Source organism: Ursus arctos, unplaced genomic scaffold, assembly GCF_023065955.2.
Source record: "Ursus arctos isolate Adak ecotype North America unplaced genomic scaffold, UrsArc2.0 scaffold_11, whole genome shotgun sequence".
In the NCBI taxonomy this organism is placed as follows: Eukaryota; Metazoa; Chordata; class Mammalia; order Carnivora; family Ursidae; genus Ursus; species Ursus arctos.
The window spans coordinates 69,421,883-69,436,519 of NW_026622775.1; the positions used below are offsets into that span (position 1 = coordinate 69,421,883).

Genomic DNA, 14,637 nt, shown 5'->3' on the forward strand with positions numbered 1-14,637 from the left:
CTCCAATGCTCCCATCTGTCCGGGAGCCCAGGCCTGACACCGGACTCTGTCACCCTGGCCACTGCCGACTCTCCCCGTGACCTTTCTCCCTTCAGGGCCTTCCGTGGCTACAGCTTGGGGCTGGGACATGTGGGTAAGGCCTGGCTATGAAGGTGCTGGATCCCCCAGGGTTATGCCGATGGGCACTGGTGGGTCCACATGGTCCCCTGCGGGAGGCCCAAACCTGGCACGTGGTCCCCTCCGCCTCTGGCTGCCACAGCCTCTCTCCCTGTGTTCCAGCACCGAGCCCCCGCCCCACAGGCTCATGCCCTCCGAGTACAAACCCAAAAGACCCTCTCTGAGGTTCCCGGGTTTCTCGACTCCCCCAGACAGGGGCAGCACTCTGCTCACACCTCGAGGAGGCCGCCACAGCTGGTGCCCTCACGGGTGGGCACACCTGCCACCTGACCTGACCGGAGCTCGGGGGAGACACAGCGCTGCTTCCCCATGTGCCCAGCGCTTCGAGTAGTGCCCTGACCTGGTAGCCTCTCCATAAATGTGCGTTAGTCGGTCATGGACACGCCATGCCGTGAAATCACACACACGAGTGGGTTTGGAGCACCTACGTGTGCCAGACACACAGACCAGACCTGAGCCCACATCCCAGTGCTGATTCTCCAGAGGGGGGCAAGATGACCCCCACGTTAAGCTAAACAACCACCACCAGAGCTTTCCCAGGTCAGCACTCACTTCATTCCCAAGCGAATGGGAATGCCAGAGTGGCTAGGAAGGGCTTTGTGGAAGAGGGGCACTCGGCTGGCCCTAAAAGGACAGATGGGATGTGGGTAGAGAATTGGGCAAGAGGCTCCGGGGCCATGAGAGCAGATCGGAAACCCACACGGTGGGGACAGGACGCCCAGCCCAGATGAAGCCGAGATTGGAGGGCTTGGAGGAAGGAAGAGATTTGCTGAGCGTGGGCTCTGGGGACAGCACCCAGCCAGCCAGGGCTTCTTGGGGCACGGTGGGGGAAGGGGAGCGCAGAGGGCAGGCACTGAGGCAGTGGGGCCGGGGTGCAAGGTGACCAGGCTTCTCTCTGCCCCTGACTGCAGACATCCAGAAGAATTACGAGTGTGCCAACTTCGGTGAGCAGGGCATCACCATGGGCTGCTGGGACATGTATCGCCATGACATCGACTGCCAGTGGGTCGACATCACCGACGTACCCCCCGGAGACTACCTGTTCCAGGTAGGGGGGGGTCCAGCCCCGGCTGATGGGAGGAGGGGCCTTTTCCCCGGTGATGGGGGAGGCAGCCCCCTTCCTGCCCATGTCCAAACACGAGACGCGTGCAGGGAGGCCAGGCTGTCTGAAGTGCGGGAGCCCTACACCCGGGGCCGGCACATCAGGGTCAACAGGTGACCTAAGCATGGGAGGCATGCACGCCTGCGGGGCACTGGCAGCCTCCCGAGCCATCCACACTCAGTTAACACCTGACACTTGCAGATCAAAGTACATGTGCAGCCAGTTCGGGTCCTCAGGCCGAGAAGCTGTTCCCCGGACTCTAAGGCACCCCACACCTGCGGTGTCCTTTGACACAGGCTCTGCCCTCCCCACCCCCACCTCTGCCAGAGCCCTCACACTGCCTTGTCTGTGCTGTCAAGGCTGAAAGCAATCTCATAAAGAGCCATTCACTTGCAAGTGTCTGTGACTTGGGTCTCCCAGCAAAGTTGGCCTCAGGAAAGGCTCTGCAGAGGGGACAATTCTCCTGCCTCCCTGCAGACACAACGGCCTGCTCCAGCCAGGGCCCTGACCGGCGTGGGAGCAGGGGCGCCGCATCCCCAGCCTCCCCCGTCTGGAGCACAGGTGCACTCTGGCCTGCAAGGCGCCCTGGTGCCCTGTCACGTTCCTACACAGCCACCCGGCTTGCTCTCGAGCTGGACCCGCTGGGTGGCAAAGTGGGTGACCAGAAATATGTCATTCTGCCTTGAAAACTTTCCCAAGGGGGCATTCCGCCAGCGCAGAGCCTGGCCCACGGTCCCCACCCTGCAGACGGCCCTGGGAAGAACCAACACCTGCAGAGAAGTGACCACAGAGAGGCTCTGAAAGTCTTCCTGGGCAATTTCAGAGGCTGGAAATCAGACAGCCAAGCACTTTTCCACCCACAAACCCAAAACCGCAGACTTGGAGAGGCCCAAGCAAAGAGGAGAGTGCCCTTTATTTTAAAAACTGACTATCCATGTCTCCGTGCACGTACACGGTGCCTGGGGCTTTATGTGTGAGGGCTGCTATCACTCTGCTGGGTGAATGGGTATCATCATGTGTTCTGGAAATGCCATCTATTTAATAGCGATGGCTCACTGAAAGCTTGATGCCAGGCCTGGCCGTGCCTAAACCCTGTGGTCGCATGTAGCCCTACAATGAAGGGCTCTACTAGTGCTCTCATTTCACAGCCGGGCAAACCCAGATCACATTTGTGTTCCTGACGCCTGAACTACACAATTAGCTAATTAACTCAACAGGAGCATGTCAGTGCCTCAGATGAATGGAAATTTCCCTTGGGACAGACACGGAGCTTTAGCTGTGTGATGGCCCTGGCCTGGGATTCACTGACCCTCTCCGTTACCACATGGCCCTATGTGCAGCCATCAGTAGTGCTGCCAAGGGCGGGAGACAGCCGGATGAGGAGGAAGTGGCCTTCCAGGGGCCTGCAGGCAAAGGCTGAGGCAGGGGCATGTGTGGTCACACCTCCAGGAGCACATAGCCTGGTCCTTGTCCCCACCCCATCTCAGCACATCCTGCTCCCCAGCTCCCTTCTAGTTCCTATCAACAGCCTATTCTGTGCCCCGCCCCCCCCCCGGTCCCCAACTCCTGCCTCTACTAGCCTCAAGCCTCCCAGGACACCCAGGAGAGGGTAACCCCTTTATGAACCCCTCCTTGTGGGAGGGGGTATTTGTGTGAATCACACAGAGGCAGACAGCCAGGGGCGCACACTCTCACTCCTCTGGGCCTCACCCCTTCGTTTTCCAGCACTGGCCATGCCCCCTCTCATGAGGTCGCCCCGGCTCTGGAAGGCAGGGCTGGGCTCGGCGGGGTCCGGGCCTGGGGTGGAGGGTGGCCACGGCAGGACTCAGCAGCCGGCTGCAATCTGCCTCGCCCCCAGGTTGTCATTAACCCCAACTACGAGGTTGCGGAGTCTGACTACAGCAACAACATCATGAAGTGCAGGACCCGCTACGACGGCCACCGCATCTGGATGTACAACTGCCACATAGGTGAGGGCCCTGGGCACTCAGCATGGGGGGAGCCCCCAGGCCTGCCAGGTCCGCTGCAGCCCACCTTCCAGCAGACAGGCGAGAACGGCCCTGCTTTGTCGAGGAACCCGAGCAGCTTCCTAATTTGGTTAAAGAGCATGGGGAATGGAGCCAGCCTCCCATTTCCACGCACAGGAAGGAAGCTGTAGACACATAAGGCCTGGACGGAGGCTGGGTTTTCGCAGCCAGCTCTGGCCAAGGGAGAGGGCGGCACCGAACCCGGCTGGAGCTGAGGCCATCGCCTCGTTACACATGTGACCTCAAACATGTGGGCGTCAGCAATTTGTGGCCTCTGTTATCGTTTTCCTCTGTGGAGAACTAGAAGCTAGTCAACCACTGTGGCTTCTGGTCACCAGTAGAGAAAGGTTTCCTTGCATTATACATACACTGGAGAACAAGAGGGGAAGCAGAGTTTCCCCTTCTGCAGGAAAAGCAACGGCCCCTGCTCTTGTGATGGCAAAAACTAAACTCACTAGGGTTAGCCACTCCTTTGCTCAGCTTTGACAGAGGACCTGACCTGTGCCTGGCCCGAGGGATGGCCAGCGAATAGTGGCCACCCTGGGGGTGTCACACAGAGCAGGCCCCGGCAGGCCACCTGGGGGAGGGCAGTGGCTCCAGGGCCCCTGAGGCCCACAGCTCCAATGTGGGAGAAGGCTGAGCATCTGATTTGCCAAACTGTCTCCCCAATGCCCACCCCTCAGGCGGTTCCTTCAGCGAAGAGACGGAAAAAAAGTTTGAACACTTCAGTGGACTCATAAATAACCAGCTCTCCACACGGTAAAGCACCAGGTCACCTCCTGTCTTCAGGCCACAGCGCATCTTCCCCAACAACCGCAGTCTGACTGATGGCCACACTCCCCCTCGTCCAGCCTGGCCCCTGCCCTGTCCCGACCCCCTGCGGCCGTGTCCAAGGCTCGGGGGGACGGGGTGTGCCTGTCATTTGCTGGGGGCTGCTGCCTGACCTCTGGAGCCTGGGACAACCTCCAGGATGGGGCCTGACAGCAGGGTTGTGGGCACCAAGAGCCATCTTGTCTGGGACCCCCGAAGCAGCTTGTCCCACTGAAACCACGGTCCACCCCAAGTGGCACACCACCCCACTCAACTCACGACAGATCATTTGCCACGTGGTGGTGTGAGCTATCAACCTAAGGTGGTCAGGCTGAATTCCGTTTTCCTCCTCTTAGGTCACTTCTAGCCAACCTGAATATCTAGACCTCTCTTCCGATTAAACAGACTGCCTCTACTCTATTATCCTCACATAGACAAATAATGCTGCCACATGTTTTCTAACTAAGCTCAGAGTTGGTGCTCCCCCCACTCCTAAATCCTCTTACAAGATACCATTATTCTATTTTCACAGACTTTGAAACACAAAATAATTTAGTGGCATTTAATATTGGGCATCTGGGCCTTCGAAAGTATAGCTCAAGAGAAAACCGACCCACCTGTGTAAGTGACTCATTCTTCTGTTGTTCCAACTCTGTGGGTAACTGATTTAACGGTGCTATAACCAGGGTCCTGGGTGATGAGGACACCCACCGAGCGCCATGTGTCATCACGGACACTTACACATACTTGAAACTTTGAATAAAAAGTTTATGATATGCATCTGTGTTTCATTTGGGCCCCTGCATGCACCCCTGCGCAGCAGAGCTCCCTCGGACGGTAGGTGGGGAGGGAGCCTCGCCCACTCTCTCGAGTTCATGCTAGAGGTGGGTTCCCGGGGCGTCTTCAAAGACCGACTCCTGCCTTCGGACAGCAGCAGTCTAAGGATCACAAAAATCACAAATATGCGAGTCCTGACCTTTCCCGTACTTGTTTTTAGTGAGTCTGTCGGGGCACGGCAGCTGTGTGAGGACGGGATGGGACACCTAGATTGAAACCGTCGTAGGAGGCGCCCGCAAGGCCGGTGCCCTGGCCGGGCTCTGAGGGAGGGGCGGTGTGCAGAGTGGACGCACCAGCAGGGGCGGGCTCTTCCCAGAGCGGGCAGGGTGGGCGGCCGGGGCTCACCACTCTCACCAGGGCACGGGGGCTCCCACTTGTATGGAGAGCATGCTGTGGCCCAGCAAAGCGGAAGGGTCCACCATGACCCCAGAGCACCAAACAGGGCCACCTCGGCACCAACTCCACCGAAACCAGAAACATGAGTGACCCGAGACCTTGTCCCTGAAGATACCCTTGTCCTGTGAAGGAGTCAACTTCGGCGGCCATTTCAGGTGTTGCCTCTTGGCTTTGTGTATGGTCACAGAACTGTAGCCCGCGGCAGCAGGTAACCGGAGGACCAGGCCGAGGGGTGGTGCCCCGCAGCACATGGCGCAGGTTAGGGTGCCTGGCATGTTAGGAGACTGCGTGGGTGTCATGCAACAAGGGAACCTCCTCCCTCCCCCCCCCGCCCCCAAACTGGGTAAACACTGGGCAAAAATGCCTTTGAGACCCTGTTGGGATCCTCCAGGCCAACCTAGAGGACCCATTTCTTCAGCAGCCCCAGGTCTAAAATGGGAGACAAACAGCACCCCCTACCGTTCCCTGGCAGACCATTTCATTTTGAAGCAACTTTCAAGTTTTTATTTTTTCTCAACTTCTGGAACTAAACCAAACGAAAGCCCACCACGCCCCATAGGGACACCCTAATAAACCGCACAGGGCTATTCTGGTGCCTGTAAAGGCTTGTGGTATTGGGGCACTGGCCTAGTCCTGCGGGCGCCAGTCCAGGCTTGCTGGGCCTCTCAGGGCCTCAGGGAGGTAGAAGACTCAACTGCAGGCCGCTCTTTCTTCTTATGTTGGAGCCCCAGGGCCCGGGCCACCAGCCTCCTGGCCACGGCTGTATTTGTCTGTGGTCTTGCCTTCGCCAGACGCAGGAGCTCTAAAAGGAAAGCCCCAGAGGATGAGGACTTGAATTCATGGCTATGGCTACCGCTCTTCCCAGTGACACAGAAGCCTAGAGGCCATCTGAGACAACCTCCAAGGCCCAGCTGTGCCCACAGCATGGCCAGATGCCCGGGGGGTCCTCGCCTGATCCTGCCACCTCGGCCTCTTCCCTGTTTGGGCCACCTGGGAGGGAAATCAAGTCAAGATGGGACACCTGGAGCTCTTGGACTGACCGGATATTTATTGTCCCCAAGTCTGGGGCAAAGGCTACATGGGCCACGAGAGCATCAGATGGCCTCAGCAGGCCTTTTCTGGGCCAGGCTTGCCAGCCACTTTGCAGCCACAGAAAACTGGCCTCGAACATCCCCCATCATGCTTTCGGGAAGGACAAGAGGAAAAAGGAGGCGCTCTCATTTATTTGGCACCTTCGGTGTGCCCCTCACTGCTCCAGGCAGGTCTGCGGGGCTGTTTTATTCACCCCTCCAGTCAACCCTGGACAATCTGCTTATTTTACAGAGAAAGGAACCAGCTCACAGACATTAGGTGACTTGCTCAAGATCAACTTAAATAGGTGCCAGAAGTGGGATCACACCCAAGGCTGACCCCTAAAATCCAAGCTCTTCTTACCCCACTGTAAAATACGGTTCCATGACCCTACAGGAAAGATCAAGCTTTGCCCTTAGCAACACCTAGAAGAGGGAAGCACAGAAGGGCGAGCCCAGAACAGAGCAGATGGCAAACAGCTCTCCCTAATGGGGCCCTTCCTCTCTAGGCACCCCTGGGTCCCGGGGTATGGGAGGAGCACCCGTCTGGCCACTGTAGCCCAGCGGTCCCAAGGCAGAGCGCTGAAGAACAGGGAATTAATCCGAGGGAAGGCCCCACCCTGCCCAACCAGACACTCATAAGCTCACACAGCCTTCCCATCAGGACACAGCCGGCTTCCTTACTTGGCCTCTGCAAGGCTTTCAGCTTTGACTGCTTGGTTCCCTGCGTGAGGGGCCGGATCTTGAGCACAGAAAAATCCTTGGTCAGGGCTTCAGCGGCTATGGAAAGAAAACACATCTGGAACCATCCCAGTTCGTCCTGGTGAGGCCCTGTCAGGGCCAAAGAACGAATGTATCACCCCAAACTCACCGAGCTGCTTTATGCACCCATTTAAAGCTCGGGGACAGGGCGGCCATGACAGTACTCCCAATAGGCAAGAGACGGCCGCCATCTGTTCACCTCATCCCCCCAGAGCCGCACAGGCCTGCACAAGGCACTTGTGCTCTCTGAGCTCAGCTTCCATGCTCTCTCCTGGGCCGGTCAGGAGCCACAGCAGCAAGGCTGCAATTGTTGACATGAGGGAAGGCAGGCTCCCACCTTCTAAAGCCCAGGAGCTTCGAATAAACTCTCCCCCTTCCCCACTCGAGATCCTCCCGGGGCATGCCCTCACTGCCCGGAGCTGTGCTGGGGCCATGGCACATCAGAGCAGGCAGGTGCAAGCCAGCCCTTCACACACGAGAACGCCAAGGCCAGGACAGGACCTGCTCCTCACACACAGCTCGGGGGAGCTCAGGAGGCAGCCACGGCCACGCCTCACCCAGTGCTCATTCCTTCCACTGCACCCCGTGGCCATCCTCCCTGCCTGCCCTCAGTCAGCTCCTTCCGTGGGGCTGCAGCAGCCTCCACACCCCGGTCCTCCCGCTCCCTCAACACCTCAGGCTCTCCTGAGAACTGGGCCCACACCAGCTCCGGTGTTCAGAAGCTCGTGGTTATGAAAAGCCCAGCCAAGGGGGTCAGGGGTCTTGATAAATACACCTAAAGTGAGCCACGGTGTGGCGGGGCGGCTCGGGAGAGCAGCCGAGGGGGGAGGGGCACCACGGTCCCAGAATCGACACGGAGAGGCTTCATCACCTGGGGCAGACCGCTGCCATTCTGGGAACCCTGGTCTCCCCACCTGTAAAACAGAAGTAATCTGACCTACTTCTTGAGGCTGCGATGAAAGCTGAGTGAAAATGCAGCTGTGGGAACCAGATGAAATTGCCAGCTTAAATTTAAAGGCTTTTTCCTATAAAAAGAGCACTTTCATATGATTTCATCGCACATGCAGAAGCACCCAGAGCTCAGCCTGTGACACGTGCTCAGCAAACCTCACCGGACTCTGAAGCCTCTGACCTGAGGGTGCTGCCCGGCCAGGCGCCTGCGCTGCTGCCTCTCAACTTCCGGGCTGGGCGGGCTGGGCGCGGGCTGCCAATCCACTTGCTCAGGTGAGCCCGCACCCCGGACCCGGGGGAACCTTCCCTTGTCAACGGCAGACAGAGAAAGGGCCAAGGCCACCGTGAAGCTGCGTTACCTGAGGCCAGGCAGGGAAAGACACCAAGCGCGTGCGTGTCATCTACCCATTGAATCTTGAGCCCCTTCTCTCTGTGCCAGGAAGAGGAGACAGAGTGAGTACGAAAGCAAGAGGCGAAACCCTTTCTGTAAAAGGAGTCCCCTCCCACCTCCAATCCTCCAACACTATGAGCCCAAGACAAGTTCCTATCTCCCCTGTGAAAGAGACAACCCTTTGCAGCAACCTTTCTTGAAGACCACACGGTTAGCTTCAGAAAGACAAGTATCACCCCTGTTGCTCGGTAGGTCCCAGACTCCTAGAACTGAGGGAGACAGGGCTCAAAGAGCACAGTGACAAGGGTGAAGAAGGCTACACACAGGCACCGCCACAGCAAGGCCAAGGGCATGGGGTCTACAGTGGAGACAAAGGGTTTACATGCTGAGTACACAGGGCAGGACATAAAATAAGCATGTCCGTGTCACTCCTCATCAGCTTTCTTCCTACTGCTCAGGAAAGCCACACTGAGTCTGGGGCTGGTGAGAGGCCAAAAGCAGTTTGAGGCCCCAGTTTCTCTGTGGGCACTGCCTGTGCTGGCTGAAGGAGTCACAAGTGGCCTTTGTGGCCACATCTTTAGGGAGTGAGAGCAGATGAGCCCCTCGTGCCCCACCAACCTGCCCCTTCAGCCTTCCTCAGGCTCAGGGACACAAGGGAGAGCAGTTTGGGAAATAGTCAGAAAAGGGGGGGCATGAAGAAAGGAATCTTTATTTTTTAATTTTTTTCAAAGATTTTCATTTTATTTATTTGAGAAAGAGAGCAAGGGGGAGGGGCAGAGGGAGAGGGAGAAAGAGTCCCAAGGAGACCCCGCATTGAGTGTGGAGCCTGACGCGGGGCTCGATCTCAACACCCTGAGACCATGACCTGCACCGAAACCAAGAGTCAGGCATCTAACCGACTGTGACACTCAGGAGCCCCAAGATAGGGATTTTTAAAAGACTAAGCCGGAGGGACGCCTGGCTGGCTGTCAGTGGAGCATGTGACTCTTGATCTCAGAGGTGTGGGTTCGAGCCCCATGTTGGATGTAGAGATTACTTGAAAATAAAATCATTAAAAATATATATAAAAGACTAAGCAGAAAAAGAGAAAGGAGACTGCAGAAAGGAAAATGAGCATAAATAAAGGGAGGGAGGAGGGAAGGGAGGGAAGAAAAAAAGGAGAAAAGACTGGAGTTAGATCCAAAAAACGTGGGGAAGCAGAAGTCTTTGCTTGCAACATAGCCCCTTGGTGCCCATCTCCACCCTGACTCTGCCTCAGAGCATTCAGGCCCAGCTCACCCCAGAAACAGTTCTTGCACAGAAATGGCCCTCGATGTGTAGACTGACTGGCTGGGTGGCCGGGACATGGAACAAGGGGAGGCAGTGGGCTGCCTGTGTCCTGCATCCCGATGGGGGGCCTGGCTCCTGGCAGGCGTGTGGGTGTGCGGCGGGCAGGATGGAGGGCTGCTACCAGGTGCCAGCAGGACCAGATCTAGGGCCGCCGAATATGCCCACCACTAAAAACCAGCTCTCCTCTTCCGTACAGTCATGGCCAGCAGGAGCATGGAGCCCAGAGCGACCACATCCACTTTCTGCCCTTCCTTCCAGATAGCAAGACACTGGGGCAGGGGCGGGGACATGTCCCCAGCAACAAAGCCATGTCCTAGCGCCCGCCTCCCCTGCCTCCCTGAAGCCCCGTGAGCACTCACTGGAACTCGGAAAACGCGGCCAGCAGGTCCTCAGTCTTGAATGTTGGCTCAAAGTCGTAGATCTCCACCACGTGGGCAAAATCCTTCTCTCCAGGCAGCTCCTCCGTGAAGGAGGACGTGTCTACATGGATCTTCTCTACCTGGATCTCCTTCTCAGTCAGGTTGTCTATTATCTGGGAGAGATTACACCCTTTAGCAAGGGGAGCTCCGACACACAGGGCTCCATACATGTGCTTTCAAAACCACACACGGAGCCCTGCAGGCAGAAGCAGGACTCACACGGCAGGGAGCAGAGCACCGCAAGCCGCTTCCCACAGGAGCCACACCTGGCAGGGGTCTGGGAAAGGCGGCATGATGGCAGAATGGGCTAGAAGGTGGAGAGGCAGGAGTTTTAGGGAAGGTACCTTACTTTTATGGAGTCCCCATTGGGGAACTGGCATTTACATGCATTACATCTCATAGAATCCTGAAAACTATACTCTATATACCCTCTTTACAGACAAGAGCACTATAAATCAAAGGGTTAATTCTGCCCAAAGATGCAGTCAGTAAGTAAGAGACAGAACTGGGAAGTCCAGGATCTTTCCTCCCCTTATTAACAACGTGATATTAAGCAAGTCTACCTGGTCTCTACCCTTCGTGTGTAACGTAATAATAAAAGATGCCCACCCTCCCAGCCAAACACCACAGCCAGTCTCAGGGCAGACACACACTTCCAAGGAAATGAGATCTGTAACACGAAGCTTCAGGTACAAGAACCAGTCTCATGACCAAGGCTTGTAGTCCCTTATGAAGCAATTCCTCATATAGCCTATCTGTTACCTCGTGAAGCAAAGGTAACAAGCATCTGCTTGTCAGATGAGGAAATGAAGATTTAGAAAAACAAAATGAGCTGCCCATAGAGGAGCTTGTCGAAAAGCTCCTACACAGTTAAACGGGGACCCAAATCCACAGCCCTGATCCCCTGAGCCTTTCCCCCTCCACTGTGTCAGTCCCAACTCCTTCAGGCAAGTCCCGGTGCTCCACCCCATGTCTCCTAAGGGACCCCTATCACCCAGTACCCAGCCCTGCTCAGCCAGCACACACCCTGCCCCTCCTCTCCAGGACCCCTGGTCCCCATCTACCCCTGACCACACCCACCTCACTTCCGCCCTCCCTTCTCTGGGCTTAAGAGCCTCATCACCTCCTGTAGCAGCTCACTGTAATCGTCCCCGGAGCAGCCGCCAGACCCCTCCTCTTCCACCTCTTCCTCTTCCTCCTCTGCCGCCAGGCGCTTCTCCACCTCATTTCCATTCCCCTCGTCCAAGTCCAGCCGCAGACTGGACCCGAGCTGTGTGGCCATTTCCAACCCCTCTCCCATCCCTGAGTGGCTCTCAGGCTGTGGGGACTCAATGCCAAGTGGGTCCAGTAGCTGCTCATTGTCACAGTGTTGGTCTGGGCCCTCTGGGTCCTCAGGTGCCTGAGTCATCAACACAGGGAGATCCTGATCGGAGGTGAGGTCCCCAGCACCAACATTTCCAGGTTCCTCCAGGAGCCCACCAGCTGGAGGGTCTCCCTTGAGACCTGGGGTAGAGGATGGTACGCCTTCTCCTTGCCTACGCAGTACTCGGGGCACATACAAAGCCTGGTCCGGTTTGCGTCCGCGATGCCACCGGCCGGCCCGTGCCCCTCGAGGACCAGCAGGTGCTCCGTGGTTTGAAGTGGGCCGAGGACCGCGGTACTTGCTAAATTGGGAGGCAGGAAGGTGGCAGGGGCCAGAGAGTCCATCTGAGCTGGGTAACCTGGAGCAGGAACAGGAGGTGTGATCAGAGCAGTGTTTCAGACATGGTTCACTGGAGCTACCTATCATTCAGGCATGAGGCTCTCGAGTCAGCATTAGGCCAAAACCAAAGCCAAAATGACCCCTGAAAATACCAGAGGAAGGCACTGCAGAGGATGCCAGCTTTGAAGAAGCCCAAAGCAACCAGCTCTCCCTCTGGTGTTATAAACTATATCAGAGAAAGCGGAATCTTCGGGTATACGCTAGCTAAAAGTACTTGCATTTAGGAACTTAGTTATTAGAAAAATATACAACTTAGGGGGGGTCTAGGTGGCTCAGTTGGTTAAGCGTCCAACTCTTGATTTCTGCTCAGGTCATGATCTCAGGGTCATGATCTCAGGGTTGTGGGATCAAGCCCCACATTGGGCTCTGTGCTGAGCACGGAGCCTGCTTAAGATTCTCTCTCCCTCTCTCTAATAAAAAAAAAAAAAAAAGAAATACATTAACACTAGGATCACAGTCACTATGATAAGATTCTTCGAGATGCACATGTAACATTGATGCATGAGGCTCAGGTGTGCTTCTCACATTCCGTGGTTGCCCAGAGCAAACACTCACTGCTTAAACGGCTCTATTTTTCTCTCTTTCGGCCCAAGCATATAGTTGAATTTGCCAAATGAATCCCACAAACGCACACCTCCTCCACTGCTGAAACAGAAGGCGACAGTGCCTTTAAGCAGCTGAGGTGGGGATAGAGGCAGCAGCCTGGAGGCTGCTGGTCCTGGTTCCAGACCAGCTCACGCACCAACCCACAGAAGCTACTGAGGGCCCCCAATGCGTTAAGATACACACCTGATACCCAAGTGACAGATGACTGTCCTTCTCCTCCAGCCCTCCCCAACAGAGAAGCTGCTCAGAAGATCAAAATTCTCTGCTGTCCTGTGGACCAGGTACCGGAGGCGACTGGAGAGTGGGGGGAAAAGAAGTACCCTGGGAAGGGACGGGAATGGGTGCTGAGCAGGAACCTAGGGCCTCACCCCCACCAGGTCCAGGCCCAGTTTACAGGAGGCTTGACACTAGGCTCCCTCTGCCCCCTTGTGTCCCTGGCCGACTGCAAAGGACGCGAGTATAGAGGTTATCACAGGGAGTTAGTGGTACCATTCCATTCCTGTGCTAACACCCTTCCATCTCTGGGTGATGCTGAGAATTAAACAGGAAAGATGCGGCCGGGAGAGGCTAGCAAGCAGGTTATTGAACCCAAAGGCCAAGATCAGAGGCAGGTAGGAACCAGCTACTTGGGAAGAGGGCAAAAGTGGCTCCGCGTGAACCCGCCCTTCCCGCACAGGCAGCCTGGGCCCCCCCTCCACCCACTCCACTTACTTTGACAGCTGCTTCTGCAGCAGAAAGCGGTCCAGCTCCTCCTGGATGCGGTGCACAAAGTCATTCTCGGCGGAGGAGAGGAAGACGCCGTCCAAGCAGGGAAGGGCCAGGGTGACAGGTGAGAGAGCCTGAGGGGCGGTCGGACCCGGCGGGATCAGAGCACAGACCCCGGGCCCACTCACAACCTCGAGTGGCGGTGCCCAAACGGTCTTAGAGGCACCGCGGCCAAGGTCTCTCCTCTAACAAATGAGGAGCCAGGCTCCGAGGCGGCGAAGGGACGTGCCCAGCATACCCGGGCAAGTCGGTAGCGGGGCCAGGAAGGCGTCTCCTGGCCCTGCGGAAGCGTGCACCCTTGCAGGGCGAGCCCCACGCTGCCTCGTCCTCCCTGGGGCGGGCCCGCCGCCCACGCCGGGGGAATAGGCCCCGAGCGGGAGGCCCAGGCGGCGCGGGGTCGGCCCGGGGTGGCGACCCGCCCCCAGGCCCGCACGCCGCACTCACCTCAGCCGCCCCGCGCGTCGCCGCCGCCGCTCTGAGGGTCCCCGGAAGCCCGCACGCCCCGGCGCGCCCCAGCACCACCCGGCCTCTGCGGAGCCACAGCGCCACCGCGCGGCCCGGGGGAGGCATCGCAGAAATGGCAGAGGGGCGTGGTCTGGGTTTTTGGGGGGTTTTTTGCCCATGGGAGCACACTGTCTCCTAGGATTAAGTTCAGCAAACACTTTTAAGTGGCTCCTACATGCTAGTTCGTGGGGTACCAGATTTTCCGGCTTGATGCTCCCTTCCCGAGGCAACTAACAGAGGAATAAGGAGGAAGGAAGTTTCCGGGCACCAAATATTTCACCACCTCTTGCCCATCACTGCCCTTCTTTTGCCCTCATTGATGGAATCTTCAAAGAAGTCCAGCTTGACACCAAGGGGTCACTGACAAGGTGTACCTGGGCGAGGTAGACACTAGCATGGTGACTTGCAGTCCATCAGATTATACTACCCTGCTACATCCACAAGTTAACTCCTGCACCCACCTTAATTGGGGCTTGAAATTCTCGCCATCAGACAGCTCCTGGCTATTACAATCTAGAAGACCAGAGTTGAAATCCTCCTGTGTCCTGAAAGGTGCAGAAATGTGAGCCCGTGATCATCCTGAATCCAGAACCTCAGAGCAAAGCAAGGCCCTGAGCTAAGAACACTTAAGACCCAGGTTTTAATACAGAGATGGGACAGTCTGAACGTGACCTGCAGTGGGATACGGGCAAGGTTATGGGGACAGCATAGCTCAAAAGGTGGACTGGG

The 14,637-nt window shown here is 56.9% G+C and overlaps 2 protein-coding genes across 8 annotated transcripts in view; one reads left to right on the forward strand and one right to left on the reverse strand.

Annotated features, from left to right (window-relative positions):
* The window catches only part of LOXL2 (lysyl oxidase like 2), an 88,477-nt gene extending 83,585 nt beyond the window's left edge, over nucleotides 1–4,892 (forward strand). For 3 of the 4 annotated variants that reach the window (XM_026518988.4, XM_026518990.4, XM_026518987.4), the window contains exons 12-14: nucleotides 1,089–1,225; nucleotides 3,138–3,249; nucleotides 3,990–4,892. In XM_026518988.4, the coding sequence (XP_026374773.1) occupies nucleotides 1,089–1,225; nucleotides 3,138–3,249; nucleotides 3,990–4,069 (329 nt within the window). In that variant the 3' untranslated portion in view covers nucleotides 4,070–4,892. Of the gene's footprint in view, nucleotides 1–1,088; nucleotides 1,226–3,137 lie in introns of all 4 variants that reach the window. The other variant, XM_057310203.1, reaches the window with a different exon arrangement.
* Nucleotides 4,893–5,830: 938 nt separating this feature from the next.
* R3HCC1 (R3H domain and coiled-coil containing 1) lies at nucleotides 5,831–14,348 on the reverse strand. 4 transcript variants are annotated; one of them, XM_026518992.4, is made up of 8 exons: nucleotides 13,849–14,344; nucleotides 13,351–13,478; nucleotides 12,823–12,933; nucleotides 11,395–11,992; nucleotides 10,212–10,384; nucleotides 8,492–8,562; nucleotides 7,104–7,199; nucleotides 5,831–6,151 (listed from the first exon to the last, which is right to left on the reverse strand). In XM_026518992.4, the coding sequence occupies exons 1-8, from the start codon at nucleotides 13,972–13,974 to the stop codon at nucleotides 6,015–6,017; spliced, it is 1,440 nt and encodes a 479-aa protein (XP_026374777.2). In that variant the 5' UTR covers nucleotides 13,975–14,344; the 3' UTR covers nucleotides 5,831–6,014. The 4 variants fall into 4 exon arrangements, with proteins under 4 accessions (XP_026374777.2, XP_026374776.2, XP_026374778.2 ...); XM_026518991.4 differs by having other exon boundaries at nucleotides 12,823–12,960; nucleotides 13,849–14,342; XM_026518993.4 differs by lacking the exon at nucleotides 12,823–12,933.
* Nucleotides 14,349–14,637: the final 289 nt, after the last annotated feature.

Excerpts from the sequence above, each read along its gene's own strand:
- R3HCC1 (XM_026518991.4), bottom strand. The coding sequence starts at position 13,974 with ATGCCTCCCCCGGGCCGCGCGGTGGCGCTGTGGCTCCGCAGAGGCCGG. Across the intron at positions 12,961-13,350 it reads CTGCAGAAGCAGCTGTCAAA|GGTACTTCTTTTCCCCCCAC; the intron begins GTAAGTGGAGTG and ends GTCCCTTCCCAG. Across the intron at positions 11,993-12,822 it reads ATCTGTCACTTGGGTATCAG|GTTACCCAGCTCAGATGGAC; the intron begins GTGTGTATCTTA and ends TTCCTGCTCCAG.